Consider the following 14,978-nt stretch of genomic DNA (forward strand, 5'->3'; position numbering starts at 1 on the left):
GCTTTCAGTGATAGGACCCAGTGCTCCACTCCACATTGCTCACCAAAAACGAAGGTCTTTGCATCGGAGTGGTGCGCGTATACAATTTGGTGCTAACACGCGCTAGCGCTTCATAGCATCCATTGCATTCATTGCATTGCAGTGATGTGGCCATTCTGAAGTTTCTGCGTGACGACTAGTAATACTGAAGGATGCGCCTCGTATCCTATGTCGGTCGCTCCCAGCTGGATAAATAAATCAATCAACTGGCAGCCATGAGGTTGAACATTGCAAACGAGATCCCGGAACACGCTGGTGCTTGCCTTCGCTAAGGCTCCTGAGTACTTGGGCTGTGAGACCTGCCTTCCAGCTCGTGAAATAAAGGTTACGGTAATGGTCCACGGAGTGTTTTCAATCTGACTGGACCTTTTTTCGGTGTTCGTCACCGATTTTGGTCCTTGAAGTGCACAAAATCCCGAACAAAGACAAAACGACAGCAAGACGGGTGCAACTACGACTGCAACGACAAGTTGTCCTTATCGGCGACACAAAACACAATACTGTAGCATATTGCAGATCCTATTGCCAACAAGAGTGCAAGGAAGGCAACAAACAACTGCACCAGAGAGGACACATGTACTCGTATCGAGGTACATATCCAACCGACGTACCATTGGCAATGCAGGCAAGTGAAGTGGGAAACATGTTACGGACGCTAAGGGATTGATATCTACAACGGAGATGGCGCCTACAACTGATAATGCGAGACGAGTTGGTACTGGTACTCGAAGCACGGCCGAGCTCGCAGTCATTCAATCTCTACTCACGCGAGTGACGCTTGCGGAGACTTGATCTCCACGAAAGCAGGCGACTTGGGCTGCTGGCCGCTGTGGAACAGCGCCTCGATGTCCTCCAGCATGATGCCCTTGGTCTCCGGACAGAAGAAGTACACGAACACGCCGCAGATGCAGCACAGACCCGCGAACAGGAAGAACACGCCGTTGATGTTGAGGTGCGGGAAGAGCTTGACCACCTCCGTCATGACGGCGCCCATGGCCCAGTTGGCCGCCGTCGACAGCGCCACGGCCGGCGCGCGCACGCCCAGCGGGAAGATCTCGGCCGGGTAGATCCAGCACACGGGGCCCCACGAGATGGCGAAGTTGAACACGAAGAAGGCCGAGCCCACGCAGATGAACCAGCCGCCCACCTTGGGGCAACCGGCGTTGTCCACGTTGCCGTTGCAGATAGCCGTGAACAGGATGGCCGCGAACAAGTGCCCAATCACCATGCCGACGGCGCCGATGAGCAGAAGCTGGCGACGGCCGAACGTGTCCACCCAGCGCATGGCCGGGATGGTGCTGAGGAAGTTGACGCCCGAGAGGAAGAAGGCCGCGTAAATGCCGGCGTTGGTGATGTCCTTGAAGATGAGCGCGCCGTAGCTCATGATGGGGTTGATGCCCGTGGCCTGCTGCAGTACCTGCAGCATCATGGCGATGGCCACGCGCTTGAAGATGGACGGCTCGAGCAGCTCGACGAGGCCCTTCTGGGCAGCCAGCTCCTCCGCGACCTGGTCGCCGATCACCTCCAGCTCGTGGCCCACGTTGTCGGTCTGACGGAGGCGCTTGAGCACGCGCTCGGCCTCCTCCTTGCCCTTGTGCAGGTACGTCCAACGAGGGCTCTCGGGCACGAAGAAGATGCCGAGCATGACCACGATCGGGGCCGCCATGGCCACGCCGTTGGTCGTGCGCCAGCCGTTGTCGCGGTTCTCCACGATGATGTTCACGACGTTGGCCAGGAAGAGACCCGTCACGACCGTCATCTGCATGAAGCCCGACAGCAGGCCGCGCAGCTCCTTGGGGCCATCTCGGCGCCGAACAGCGGCAGCGAGAAGGACGAGTTGCCGACGCCGAAGCCCTGGATGATGCGCGCGATGTACATGAGGTTGTGCGCCTGGGCCTTGTTGAAGCAGACCCACGACGTGCCGGCGCAGAAGAGCAGGCCGGCCGTGAAGATGGTCCAGCGGCGACCCAGCTTGTCGGCCACGATGCCGCCCACGAAGGCGCCGCCGAGGCAGCCCAGGTTGTACGCCATGTTGTACCAGACCGTGAACGTCGTCCACTCCGACGGCAGGTCGGCCGACGACGACGTGCACTGAGCGTAGGTGAAGTTGTGCCATCCGACGCAGTAGTCGTAGATGAAGGAGTCCATGATGAGCACGCCCGAGGTCACGCCTTGGTCGTAGCCGAAGAAGAGGCCGCCTAGTGCGGCGAACACGCACACGATGATGGCGTAGGTGCGCGATCCCTCGGTCGGGACGTCGTCATCGTTGTTGTGGACGTTCACCACGACGCCTGCAGCCATTGTGGAGGGGGAGGTCGAGGTCGAGGCGAAGTAGTTGCAGTGCTAGGGCCGTCGGGGAGAACGGCTTTGTGTGGTAGGCGGAGAATTGAAGAATGAATAGTGGGGTAACGTGGCGACACAGTCGATGGAGCTGCAATGGCGAGACGACGTGCTTGCCGCAGAGCAAGATGGCCTCGGTGGATTTGAACATGTGATCGGGAGAGGACCCCTACAACTTGATAGAGGTGTCACTTACGGCTAGCTGCTGGCTGGAGGTGGGCCTGCCACACTGATTGAGCGATCAAGCTCAGTACATGTACAGCGCAGTACAATACCGTACAATCAACAGCAGAGCCTCTTGGATTGTAGGCGGCCTGTCATGCAACTTACACACGCACTTGAAACAGCTGAGGTGGGCAGGGCTGTAGTGTTGAAGTTGGCGGCGCGGCTTAGGATCGCCGGGACGTCCAAAGTTACAGAAGAGAGGCGGCGGTTGTCCTGCTTTGCACGCTGCGTGGGGCGTCTCTATCCGGCGCCAGTCGGTTGGCGTGCCCTAAAAACTTGATTCATCGTCTTATTTGAGCTCTGTACTGGAGATGGTTTACGATGGAGATGCAACGGAACCGTCACAAGCCACGATTCGTGAGACCATACGTAAAAAAGACTTGACGGAAGAACCTCACGCTGCTGCGTTGATTCGGAAACGCGTTGCGTTCGATCTTCGGCTTTCAGTGATAGGACCCAGTGCTCCACGCCACATTGCTCACCAAAACGAAGGTCTTTGCATCGGAGTGGTGCGCGTATACAATTTGGTGCTAACACGCGCTAGCGCTTCATAGCATCCATTGCATTCATTGCATTGCAGTGATGTGGCCATTCTGAAGTTTCTGCGTGACGACTAGTAATACTGAAGGATGCGCCTCGTATCCTATGTCGGTCGCTCCCAGCTGGACAAATAAATCAATCAACTGGCAGCCATGAGGTTGAACATTGCAAACGAGATCCCGGAACACGCTGGTGCTTGCCTTCGCTAAGGCTCCTGAGTACTTGGGCTGTGAGACCTGCCTTCCAGCTCGTGAAATACAGGTTACGGTAATGGTCCACGGAGTGTTTTCAATCTGACTGGACCTTTTTTCGGTGTTCGTCACCGATTTTGGTCCTTGAAGTGCACAAAATCCCGAACAAAGACAAAACGACAGCAAGACGGGTGCAACTACGACTGCAACGACAAGTTGTCCTTATCAGCGACACAAAACACAATACTGTAGCATATTGCAGATCCTATTGCCAACAAGAGTGCAAGGAAGGCAACAAACAACTGCACCAGAGAGGACACATGTACTCGTATCGAGGTACATATCCAACCGACGTACCATTGGCAATGCAGGCAAGTGAAGTGGGAAACATGTTACGGACGCTAAGGGATTGATATCTACAACGGAGATGGCGCCTACAACTGATAATGCGAGACGAGTTGGTACTGGTACTCGAAGCACGGCCGAGCTCGCAGTCATTCAATCTCTACTCACGCGAGTGACGCTTGCGGAGACTTGATCTCCACGAAAGCAGGCGACTTGGGCTGCTGGCCGCTGTGGAACAGCGCCTCGATGTCCTCCAGCATGATGCCCTTGGTCTCCGGACAGAAGAAGTACACGAACACGCCGCAGATGCAGCACAGACCCGCGAACAGGAAGAACACGCCGTTGATGTTGAGGTGCGGGAAGAGCTTGACCACCTCCGTCATGACGGCGCCCATGGCCCAGTTGGCCGCCGTCGACAGCGCCACGGCCGGCGCGCGCACGCCCAGCGGGAAGATCTCGGCCGGGTAGATCCAGCACACGGGGCCCCACGAGATGGCGAAGTTGAACACGAAGAAGGCCGAGCCCACGCAGATGAACCAGCCGCCCACCTTGGGGCAACCGGCGTTGTCCACGTTGCCGTTGCAGATAGCCGTGAACAGGATGGCCGCGAACAAGTGCCCAATCACCATGCCGACGGCGCCGATGAGCAGAAGCTGGCGACGGCCGAACGTGTCCACCCAGCGCATGGCCGGGATGGTGCTGAGGAAGTTGACGCCCGAGAGGAAGAAGGCCGCGTAAATGCCGGCGTTGGTGATGTCCTTGAAGATGAGCGCGCCGTAGCTCATGATGGGGTTGATGCCCGTGGCCTGCTGCAGCACCTGCAGCATCATGGCGATGGCCACGCGCTTGAAGATGGACGGCTCGAGCAGCTCGACGAGGCCCTTCTGGGCAGCCAGCTCCTCCGCGACCTGGTCGCCGATCACCTCCAGCTCGTGGCCCACGTTGTCGGTCTGACGGAGGCGCTTGAGCACGCGCTCGGCCTCCTCCTTGCCCTTGTGCAGGTACGTCCAACGAGGGCTCTCGGGCACGAAGAAGATGCCGAGCATGACCACGATCGGGGCCGCCATGGCCACGCCGTTGGTCGTGCGCCAGCCGTTGTCGCGGTTCTCCACGATGATGTTCACGACGTTGGCCAGGAAGAGACCCGTCACGACCGTCATCTGCATGAAGCCCGACAGCAGGCCGCGCAGCTCCTTGGGGGCCATCTCGGCGCCGAACAGCGGCAGCGAGAAGGACGAGTTGCCGACGCCGAAGCCCTGGATGATGCGCGCGATGTACATGAGGTTGTGCGCCTGGGCCTTGTTGAAGCAGACCCACGACGTGCCGGCGCAGAAGAGCAGGCCGGCCGTGAAGATGGTCCAGCGGCGACCCAGCTTGTCGGCCACGATGCCGCCCACGAAGGCGCCGCCGAGGCAGCCCAGGTTGTACGCCATGTTGTACCAGACCGTGAACGTCGTCCACTCCGACGGCAGGTCGGCCGACGACGACGTGCACTGAGCGTAGGTGAAGTTGTGCCATCCGACGCAGTAGTCGTAGATGAAGGAGTCCATGATGAGCACGCCCGAGGTCACGCCTTGGTCGTAGCCGAAGAAGAGGCCGCCTAGTGCGGCGAACACGCACACGATGATGGCGTAGGTGCGCGATCCCTCGGTCGGGACGTCGTCATCGTTGTTGTGGACGTTCACCACGACGCCTGCAGCCATTGTGGAGGGGGAGGTCGAGGTCGAGGCGAAGTAGTTGCAGTGCTAGGGCCGTCGGGGAGAACGGCTTTGTGTGGTAGGCGGAGAATTGAAGAATGAATAGTGGGGTAACGTGGCGACACAGTCGATGGAGCTGCAACGGCGAGACGTGCTTGCCGCAGAGCAAGATGGCCTCGGTGGATTTGAACATGTGATCGGGAGAGGACCCCTACAACTTGATAGAGGTGTCACTTACGGCTAGCTGCTGGCTGGAGGTGGGCCTGCCACACTGATTGAGCGATCAAGCTCAGTACATGTACAGCGCAGTACAATACCGTACAATCAACAGCAGAGCCTCTTGGATTGTAGGCGGCCTGTCATGCAACTTACACACGCACTTGAAACAGCTGAGGTGGGCAGGGCTGTAGTGTTGAAGTTGGCGGCGCGGCTTAGGATCGCCGGGACGTCCAAAGTTACAGAAGAGAGGCGGCGGTTGTCCTGCTTTGCACGCTGTGCGGGGCGTCTCTATCCGGCGCCAGTCGGTTGGCGTGCCCTACCACTTGATTCATCGTCTTATTTGAGCTCTGTACTGGAGATGGTTTACGATGGAGATGCAACGGAACCGTCACAAGCCACGATTCGTGAGACCATACGTAAAAAAGACTTGACGGAAGAACCTCACGCTGCTGCGTTGATTGGAAACGCGTTGCGTTCATCTTCGGCTTTCAGTGATAGGACCCAGTGCTCCACGCCACATTGCTCACCAAAACGAAGGTCTTTGCATCGGAGTGGTGCGCGTATACAATTTGGTGCTAACACGCGCTAGCGCTTCATAGCATCCATTGCATTCATTGCATTGCAGTGATGTGGCCATTCTGAAGTTTCTGCGCGACGACTAGTAATACTGAAGGATGCGCCTCGTATCCTATGTCGGTCGCTCCCAGCTGGACAAATAAATCAATCAACTGGCAGCCATGAGGTTGAACATTGCAAACGAGATCCCGGAACACGCTGGTGCTTGCCTTCGCTAAGGCTCCTGAGTACTTGGGCTGTGAGACCTGCCTTCCAGCTCGTGAAATACAGGTTACGGTAATGGTCCACGGAGTGTTTTCAATCTGACTGGACCTTTTTTCGGTGTTCGTCACTGATTTTGGTCCTTGAAGTGCACAAAATCCCGAACAAAGACAAAACGACTGCAAGACGGGTGCAACTACGACTGCTACAAGTTGTCCTTGTCAGCGACACAAAACACAATACTGTAGCATATTGCAGATCCTATTGCCAACAAGAGTGCAAGGAAGGCAACAAACAACTGCACCAGAGAGGACACATGTACTCGTATCGAGGTACATATCCAACCGACGTACCATTGGCAATGCAGGCAAGTGAAGTGGGAAACATGTTACGGACGCTAAGGGATTGATATCTACAACGGAGATGGCGCCTACAACTGATAATGCGAGACGAGTTGGTACTGGTACTCGAAGCACGGCCGAGCTCGCAGTCATTCAATCTCTACTCACGCGAGTGACGCTTGCGGAGACTTGATCTCCACGAAAGCAGGCGACTTGGGCTGCTGGCCGCTGTGGAACAGCGCCTCGATGTCCTCCAGCATGATGCCCTTGGTCTCCGGACAGAAGAAGTACACGAACACGCCGCAGATGCAGCACAGACCCGCGAACAGGAAGAACACGCCGTTGATGTTGAGGTGCGGGAAGAGCTTGACCACCTCCGTCATGACGGCGCCCATGGCCCAGTTGGCCGCCGTCGACAGCGCCACGGCCGGCGCGCGCACGCCCAGCGGGAAGATCTCGGCCGGGTAGATCCAGCACACGGGGCCCCACGAGATGGCGAAGTTGAACACGAAGAAGGCCGAGCCCACGCAGATGAACCAGCCGCCCACCTTGGGGCAACCGGCGTTGTCCACGTTGCCGTTGCAGATAGCCGTGAACAGGATGGCCGCGAACAAGTGCCCAATCACCATGCCGACGGCGCCGATGAGCAGAAGCTGGCGACGGCCGAACGTGTCCACCCAGCGCATGGCCGGGATGGTGCTGAGGAAGTTGACGCCCGAGAGGAAGAAGGCCGCGTAAATGCCGGCGTTGGTGATGTCCTTGAAGATGAGCGCGCCGTAGCTCATGATGGGGTTGATGCCCGTGGCCTGCTGCAGCACCTGCAGCATCATGGCGATGGCCACGCGCTTGAAGATGGACGGCTCGAGCAGCTCGACGAGGCCCTTCTGGGCAGCCAGCTCCTCCGCGACCTGGTCGCCGATCACCTCCAGCTCGTGGCCCACGTTGTCGGTCTGACGGAGGCGCTTGAGCACGCGCTCGGCCTCCTCCTTGCCCTTGTGCAGGTACGTCCAACGAGGACTCTCGGGCACGAAGAAGATGCCGAGCATGACCACGATCGGGGCCGCCATGGCCACGCCGTTGGTTGTTCACACACCATTGTTGTTGTCGACTAGAACTTGACATCGAAATAAAAAAAAAGGTGTAGGTGTCCATTGTGTGCATGCTAGATGTCACGCCTGAGCCCGAAGTTAGCGTTGTGGACATTCAACGCGACATCAGTAGTCTTGTTGGAGCTGAGATATATCCAGCGTAAATGTACAGGAAATGGCAATGTCATTATGGCACAGTGTGTTGAGCACGGAACATATCGCGAAGCGAGAGTGTGAGAAGCAGAGCTCGCAATCGGGTACCCGAACCCGGAACCAGGCCGGGTATACGGATAGGGTGCGGGTATACCTGAATCTATCTATCTATAATGTTGTATACAGTATAACCGCTTGTCTCCCTTTGTGATTGATACTGTATAGCCCGCTATGCATTCCGGCGTCAAGCGCGGTATCGGAACGCAATTTCTCCAGTGCGGGAGCCGTAATGTGTAAATCGCGGAGTTCCCTCAAGCCATCGATGCTAGATGATATTCTCGTAGTGAGATCTAATAGCGATCTCATCGACTGAGAGTAGGCCAAATTCACAATATATTGCCAGAATGGCTCTGTTTGTAGTATTAAGTATATAATGGACTGGGAAAGTCCGGGTACCCGCACCCGCCCGACGGCGGAGTTCGGATGCCCGAGGTGAACCAAGAGGTGCGAACGGGCGGGGCGGGTAACCCGAAAATCGCTATTTGCGAACTCTGGTGAGAAGTCTGTGATTGCTCCGGAGGTTCGGACTTGCGATTGTGACTTTAGCGCCACCAGAACGAGAAGTGTTTTGTACTGTGCATATTCCAGCAGTTACTCGTTGCGACGACTGCTAGTGCAGTTTTGCGTGCTGACATCTCTTGTCCGTGGTCCAATTGACGAGTACGATGTGGGATCATGACTATGATAACGTGTACACTGAGCTTCAAATTTTGAACTCAAATTTTGTTTTCACGTCCGAAATCCTTGATATGAGTTAGATTGCCCTGGCTTAGAACCCAGTACTGTATGGTACTGGTGCATGCACGTACTTTTCGATCCACAAGGAAGACTGTAGCATCGTAGTGTATTGTCATCGCAGCACATTTACTGTAAGGCTGGAAAAGTGGTGATCTATTCTCATCACCTTACATACTGGCGACTCGTACCATTGTAGAAATCTGAACGTCAGGGTTGGTACGGAACGATGAGTCCTAAGCCCCTGTACCCACCCATTTAAAGATGCGGAAAAGCTGTCATTTGTCTGTCACAGGCCCTGTGATCTTAATTCGGATGCGTTTGCAATACTGCGCAGGACATGTACATGCCCTGTACTTGTTTACATGTAATGTTACTGTATCTCCAGAGTGAAGCAACGTTGGATCCACCATTTTACGGAATACACACCCAGTATATCGTGAACACTACAGTACACAATCGATTGAGCAAGTCAAGCACGACTCGAATGGCTATAGTCAGCCTGGATGGATACAGTAAATCAAGTAGAGCTAACAACTACCACCTCGATACTCTCGAGTATGCTAAACGAGAGTCTTGCTCAGAACTATAATTTAGTAAATGGCACCCCACGTACCTTGACATGCACACATGGAGATGTATTACCGCATCGCCCCTGTCCTAAGCGAACTGCAAGGTATACAGTTTACGGTCCATCTGTTGCCAAGTCTCAGAATTAAATGATAAAAAGTAAAAGTTTGAATAATTATTGGTATTTTGGGCCAATCAAAAAGTATGGACACGGCGGGAATTGAACCCGCATAAAATTGCGGTGCTCGAATAGACAGCTTGTGTCTGCGCATGAACCGACAGCGCCATGAATGAGACGCCTTGAAAATTGCGAGGGAAAGTCCTTCGTCGGCTGCAACTTCCAGTACTTAAGCATCTGGCACGAAACAGGACAGCCATCCTTACGCATAGAGTTGATCCACAGCACAATATCACCTTCAGCGTCACTAGAGAGGACGGTGCCCTGTCCACTGTAGCGTAGATTCCCTTTCCTTCATCACAGACCGCTACAATGTGGCCCTGTGGCTTTTTCCATTTTGAAATCTGCTTCTGTTTCCGCAGAGTATCGGACTCGCTGCAATTTGGGTAGAATAGTGGAATAGCTTTGTTTACAGAATAGCCAGCAGCCAGGAATTCGAGAAGGCGGCGCTTGTGCGTATAGTCGACTGCAATGCAGATGTAGCGCTATGGCTTTTTGCCGGTTCCTGTGGTGCGTGGTCTACCCATAGCACTTTGAACACTGAGACCGAATGGCTGGTGGCAGCCTATAATTAGCTGGTCAACATGGAATTTTAACTACAGACATGCGGTGTCAATGCATTGTTTTCATTGGCTAAAATAAAAATTCGCTTAGGACAAAACTTCGCTTAGGACAGAGGCGAAGCGGTACGTACGTAAAATTCTACCCAACAACTACCGGTAACAGTTAGCATAAGACAATTCTACGTCGAGGCGTGTACAAACTCATGAAAGCACTGTGGTGCGCATTAACAGCACTCATTTCCGAATTACCCACCTGAACGACGCAGTACCATGGTCTCGCGCCAACGCAATCCTAATCGCACCCCCCGTGAGCCGATGTTGGCCGAGTTCCGAGCCTCGTCCGTTGCGCTCTCCAGCCAGACGACCTCCGCAAGGCCAAGGTCGCCCGCATTTCGTTTCCGAACGGCTCCAACGACTCGGATGGCGAACCCGCCACCCCTCCCTCGCTATGACCTGTGTCTTCGTGTTGAAGGCAAGACTAGTCCTTTCGCACGTGCGTTGCTCTCACAACGCTCACGTGCGTCTACGTCACTTTCGTGTCGAAGAGGTCGACGACTACCAACGCTTCGAGGTGCGACTCCGTGCGGTCGGCTTGGCCGTCAGGGAGCGTCAAGCAGCGAAGTTCGCAGATACTGAATATTCGAGATCATAGTTCGATGCTGATTTTGAGCCCTAGTGCAGTGTCCCGGTTGCATGATTTCATGAAGCAGGATTAGTAACGTTGAAGTTCGCCCGCAGCTTCTTATCAAAACCGTACGTACAATGCTCGTTAAACAGAGCTCAGAAAAGGACTTCCGGACAACGAGACCACTCCTTCGGACTGCGCTCTTGCCCAAGTATTTCCCATCCGGAGTCCAGAAGGATGGCATTTCGAGCATTGCTATGTACGAGACGTTCAAAAGTTTTGAGTGTCAACGTCCGTAAACTGAACATTTGCCGCGGTAATATACCAAACAGAACTTCAGTAAGCAATAGTACCGTAGGAATTAGTACATGTACCAGCAAGACTGTCAGTGTTCACAGTGTGAACTTCACAGGCATGCGCATGTACGTATGGCTGAGCTCATGGTGCGTGGGTTTTAAACGATAAGCGAAGAGGAAAGCAACACGCTCGTGCGTCACGCCAACGCGGTGCCAAATAAATCAAGTGGTAGGGCGGCGACGATTGAACAGAGACGCCCCGCACAGCGTGCAAAGCAGGACAGCATCCGTCTTGCTTCTGCACGAGCACGTCCCGGCGATCCTAAGTCGGCGCCATCTTCAACTCCAGCCCTGCCCCACCTCAGCTGTTCAGCGTGTGTGTGTTGCGTGGAAGTCAACAGGTTGATCGCTTGACCACTGTTGCCTCAAACCAGCAGTTCGTCCTGACACCTCAATCAAGATGTAGGGGTCTCACAAGCACACATACAAATCCACCGAGTCCGTCTTGCTCTGCGGCAAGCATTGCACCCTGTGCCACGGCCTCCATTATTCATTCTTCAATTCTCCGCCTACCGCACAAAGCCGTTCTCCCCGACGGCCCTAGCACTGCAACTACTTCGACCTCGACCTCGAACTCCCCCTCCACAATGGCTGCAGGCGTCGTGGTGAACGTCCACAACAACGATGACGACGTCCCGACCGAGGGATCGCGCACCTACGCCATCATCGTGTGCGTGTTCGCCGCACTAGGCGGCCTCTTCTTCGGCTACGACCAAGGCGTGACCTCGGGCGTGCTCATCATGGACTCCTTCATCTACGACTACTGCGTCGGATGGCACAACTTCACCTACGCTCAGTGCACGTCGTCGTCGGCCGACCTGCCGTCGGAGTGGACGACGTTCACGGTCTGGTACAACATGGCGTACAACCTGGGCTGCCTCGGCGGCGCCTTCGTGGGCGGCATCGTGGCCGACAAGCTGGGTCGCCGCTGGACCATCTTCACGGCCGGCCTGCTCTTCTGCGCCGGCACGTCGTGGGTCTGCTTCAACAAGGCCCAGGCGCACAACCTCATGTACATCGCGCGCATCATCCAGGGCTTCGGCGTCGGCAACTCGTCCTTCTCGCTGCCGCTGTTCGGCGCCGAGATGGCCCCCAAGGAGCTGCGCGGCCTGCTGTCGGGCTTCATGCAGATGACGGTCGTGACGGGTCTCTTCCTGGCCAACGTCGTGAACATCATCGTGGAGAACCGCGACAACGGCTGGCGCACGACCAACGGTGTGGCCATGGCGGCCCCGATCGTGGTCATGCTCGGCATCTTCTTCGTGCCCGAGAGTCCTCGTTGGACGTACCTGCACAAGGGCAAGGAGGAGGCCGAGCGCGTGCTCAAGCGCCTCCGTCAGACCGACAACGTGGGCCACGAGCTGGAGGTGATCGGCGACCAGGTCGCGGAGGAGCTGGCTGCCCAGAAGGGCCTCGTCGAGCTGCTCGAGCCGTCCATCTTCAAGCGCGTGGCCATCGCCATGATGCTGCAGGTGCTGCAGCAGGCCACGGGCATCAACCCCATCATGAGCTACGGCGCGCTCATCTTCAAGGACATCACCAACGCCGGCATTTACGCGGCCTTCTTCCTCTCGGGCGTCAACTTCCTCAGCACCATCCCGGCCATGCGCTGGGTGGACACGTTCGGCCGTCGCCAGCTTCTGCTCATCGGCGCCGTCGGCATGGTGATTGGGCACTTGTTCGCGGCCATCCTGTTCACGGCTATCTGCAACGGCAACGTGGACAACGCCGGTTGCCCCAAGGTGGGCGGCTGGTTCATCTGCGTGGGCTCGGCCTTCTTCGTGTTCAACTTCGCCATCTCGTGGGGCCCCGTGTGCTGGATCTACCCGGCCGAGATCTTCCCGCTGGGCGTGCGCGCGCCGGCCGTGGCGCTGTCGACGGCGGCCAACTGGGCCATGGGCGCCGTCATGACGGAGGTGGTCAAGCTCTTCCCGCACCTCAACATCAACGGCGTGTTCTTCCTGTTCGCGGGTCTGTGCTGCATCTGCGGCGTGTTCGTGTACTTCTTCTGTCCGGAGACCAAGGGCATCATGCTGGAGGACATCGAGGCGCTGTTCCACAGCGGCCAGCAGCCCAAGTCACCTGCTTTCGCGGAGGTCAAATCACCGCAGCATTCGCTGGCATAATGGGGATTTGCTTTCAACAACAGGTTGTTGTAGTATTTTGACTCGGTGTTTTGACTCTATACAGGCCAAGCTCGAGCCCGGCCAGCCGCAGGCGCAGGCGGACGACGTATGATAGATATATTACCGAGGGATTTCCTTTGTAGCTGCGGTTGCAATGCGATGCTTTGGATATGCTAGATTTGTTCACTGCCGTGTGTACGTCTGTTTTACATTTTGTTTTGTTACCATACCTCACAGAAAGAATAACGTAACAAATAGAATGCCAAAACCAGATTTTCGAGCATTTGGTTTCGTTTGATAGCTATTTGTCTAGACAAAGAAAACGATTTCCAGTCGCTAACATAATATTTGATGCATTATCGTTTTACTTACCTAAGGGCATTTCCACCGGTCGTGTCAAAACCAAAGTCAAAGTTAGGTCAAACTGAGGGTACAAAAGATCCTGCAAATTTGATCGAGAGAAAATTCGCACCCGTCGCGGCGATAAGTCAGTCAAATCTTTTTCAGCGAGGGGAGGGTAGTCGGTACTGGAGATGGAAGACGTACCAGTAAACGCTCTTGCGTAGGCGAGCGCGCAGGGTGGCTCCCTTGACATCATCAGTTTGGATTGTGAAGATGACGACGATGAGCTTATCGCCAGCAACTTCTGTTCCCAGCGTCTCGATCTAGCTCTCGTGATACGACAGTGAAACGCGGCGGTTCTCGGCCAGAAAATAGTAAAAACAAAGAGCGGGACTTTGAGACGCGCTATAGGCGCTTTATGAAGCAGTATTATGATGAAACCCCAGGTCACGCAGCTGATGTATTTCCCGATAGGCCTATGCATCACGCCGAATCGCGCTTGAAGGCTCGTCCAAGCTCGTGGCTTCAGGTCTTCCACTGCGATCGCATTGGCAATGCGCTCTGAGATCTCCATCTTGTCTTTGATGCGCGTCCAGAAGGTTTCTGCCGACTGAGTAATTCCAACTGATGCATCCGTGGACACGTGAACATACGCTTTAACCAGCTCCAGGTTCTCCAGGTCCTGATAGCTTTTCCCCGACGAGTTTTTTTTTCCTGTGCCATTTCGAAGCTGCCCCGCTACCTGAAGCGTCGCTTGAGAAGTGACCATCCCCAGCTATCCATTTGCAATTTGACAGAAGGATGACTGGAAGATGGCCGCTGACGAAATTTGGTTTGGTTTTAGTCGAACCGGTGCGAGCGCGAAAAACTATCCAAAAGCTATTTGATGGTTAGAAATGACTTTTGGTCGGTGTTTTGACCCGACACGTGGGAATGCTCTAATGTTAGAAGCCCAAAATAGCATTCGACAAAAAGTATGTCGACTTCCTGGTTAGTATTTTTCCAGGACAAAAGATTGGCCTCAAATGGGATGCTGCCTCAGCCCACACGCTCCAGGAAGTGATCGATTATTTGGGAGTGAAGGAGGCTCATGTATAAATTTATTACTGCTGGCTTGACGTCAATAATTCAGATCTGCGATTTTTACGCCAACCGACCTCTAAAAGCTGCCTGTAGTGTCTTGACAGCCTGAATGTGATCTTGGGTCATCGGCGGCCTTGCTGTAAGTCGACTCGAGCTCTTGAATGCAAATTCACTTATCCAGGAAAAACGTAGAAATTCTCGCGGACAACAACGTCTCTTATTTTTGGTGGAGATAAACCGAGTTTTGTCCAATTATGGCAAGCTCCACGAGCGCTTAGAAGCTGCTTGACGACCTGGGCGGAGCGTAATTCCAAGGGATAGCTCGGATACTCTGCGCTTGCGAGTTGAAGCTAGGAGAGGCAAGTTCTCCATTCCTACCCTAAAT

The 14,978-nt window shown here is 55.0% G+C and overlaps 4 protein-coding genes across 4 annotated transcripts; 1 reads left to right on the forward strand and 3 right to left on the reverse strand.

Moving 5' to 3' along the window:
• Positions 1-802: 802 nt before the first annotated feature.
• IUM83_10118 (Sugar transport protein 10) lies at positions 803-2,340 on the reverse strand (the record flags this gene model as incomplete). Its single annotated transcript, XM_067934605.1, has 2 exons — positions 803-1,798; positions 1,885-2,340. 2 exons carry the CDS (start codon positions 2,338-2,340, stop codon positions 803-805), a joined length of 1,452 nt encoding a protein of 483 aa, XP_067793241.1.
• A 1,719-nt stretch (positions 2,341-4,059) lies between these two features.
• On the reverse strand, positions 4,060-5,383 carry IUM83_10119 (Sugar transport protein 10; the record flags this gene model as incomplete). Its single annotated transcript, XM_067934606.1, has 2 exons — positions 4,060-4,135; positions 4,188-5,383. The coding sequence occupies 2 exons, from the start codon at positions 5,381-5,383 to the stop codon at positions 4,060-4,062; spliced, it is 1,272 nt and encodes a 423-aa protein (XP_067793457.1).
• Positions 5,384-6,878: 1,495 nt separating this feature from the next.
• Positions 6,879-7,781, reverse strand: IUM83_10120 (Sugar transport protein 10; the record flags this gene model as incomplete). The annotated part of the gene is made up of 1 exon (XM_067934607.1): positions 6,879-7,781. One exon carries the CDS (start codon positions 7,779-7,781, stop codon positions 6,879-6,881), a length of 903 nt encoding a protein of 300 aa, XP_067793346.1.
• Positions 7,782-11,629: 3,848 nt separating this feature from the next.
• Positions 11,630-13,168, forward strand: IUM83_10121 (Sugar transport protein 10; the record flags this gene model as incomplete). Its single annotated transcript, XM_067934608.1, has 1 exon — positions 11,630-13,168. One exon carries the CDS (start codon positions 11,630-11,632, stop codon positions 13,166-13,168), a length of 1,539 nt encoding a protein of 512 aa, XP_067793455.1.
• Positions 13,169-14,978: the final 1,810 nt, after the last annotated feature.

The sequence above is a fragment of the Phytophthora cinnamomi genome, assembly GCF_018691715.1.
Source record: "Phytophthora cinnamomi strain GKB4 chromosome Unknown Contig29, whole genome shotgun sequence".
NCBI lineage: Eukaryota > Oomycota > Peronosporomycetes > Peronosporales > Peronosporaceae > Phytophthora > Phytophthora cinnamomi.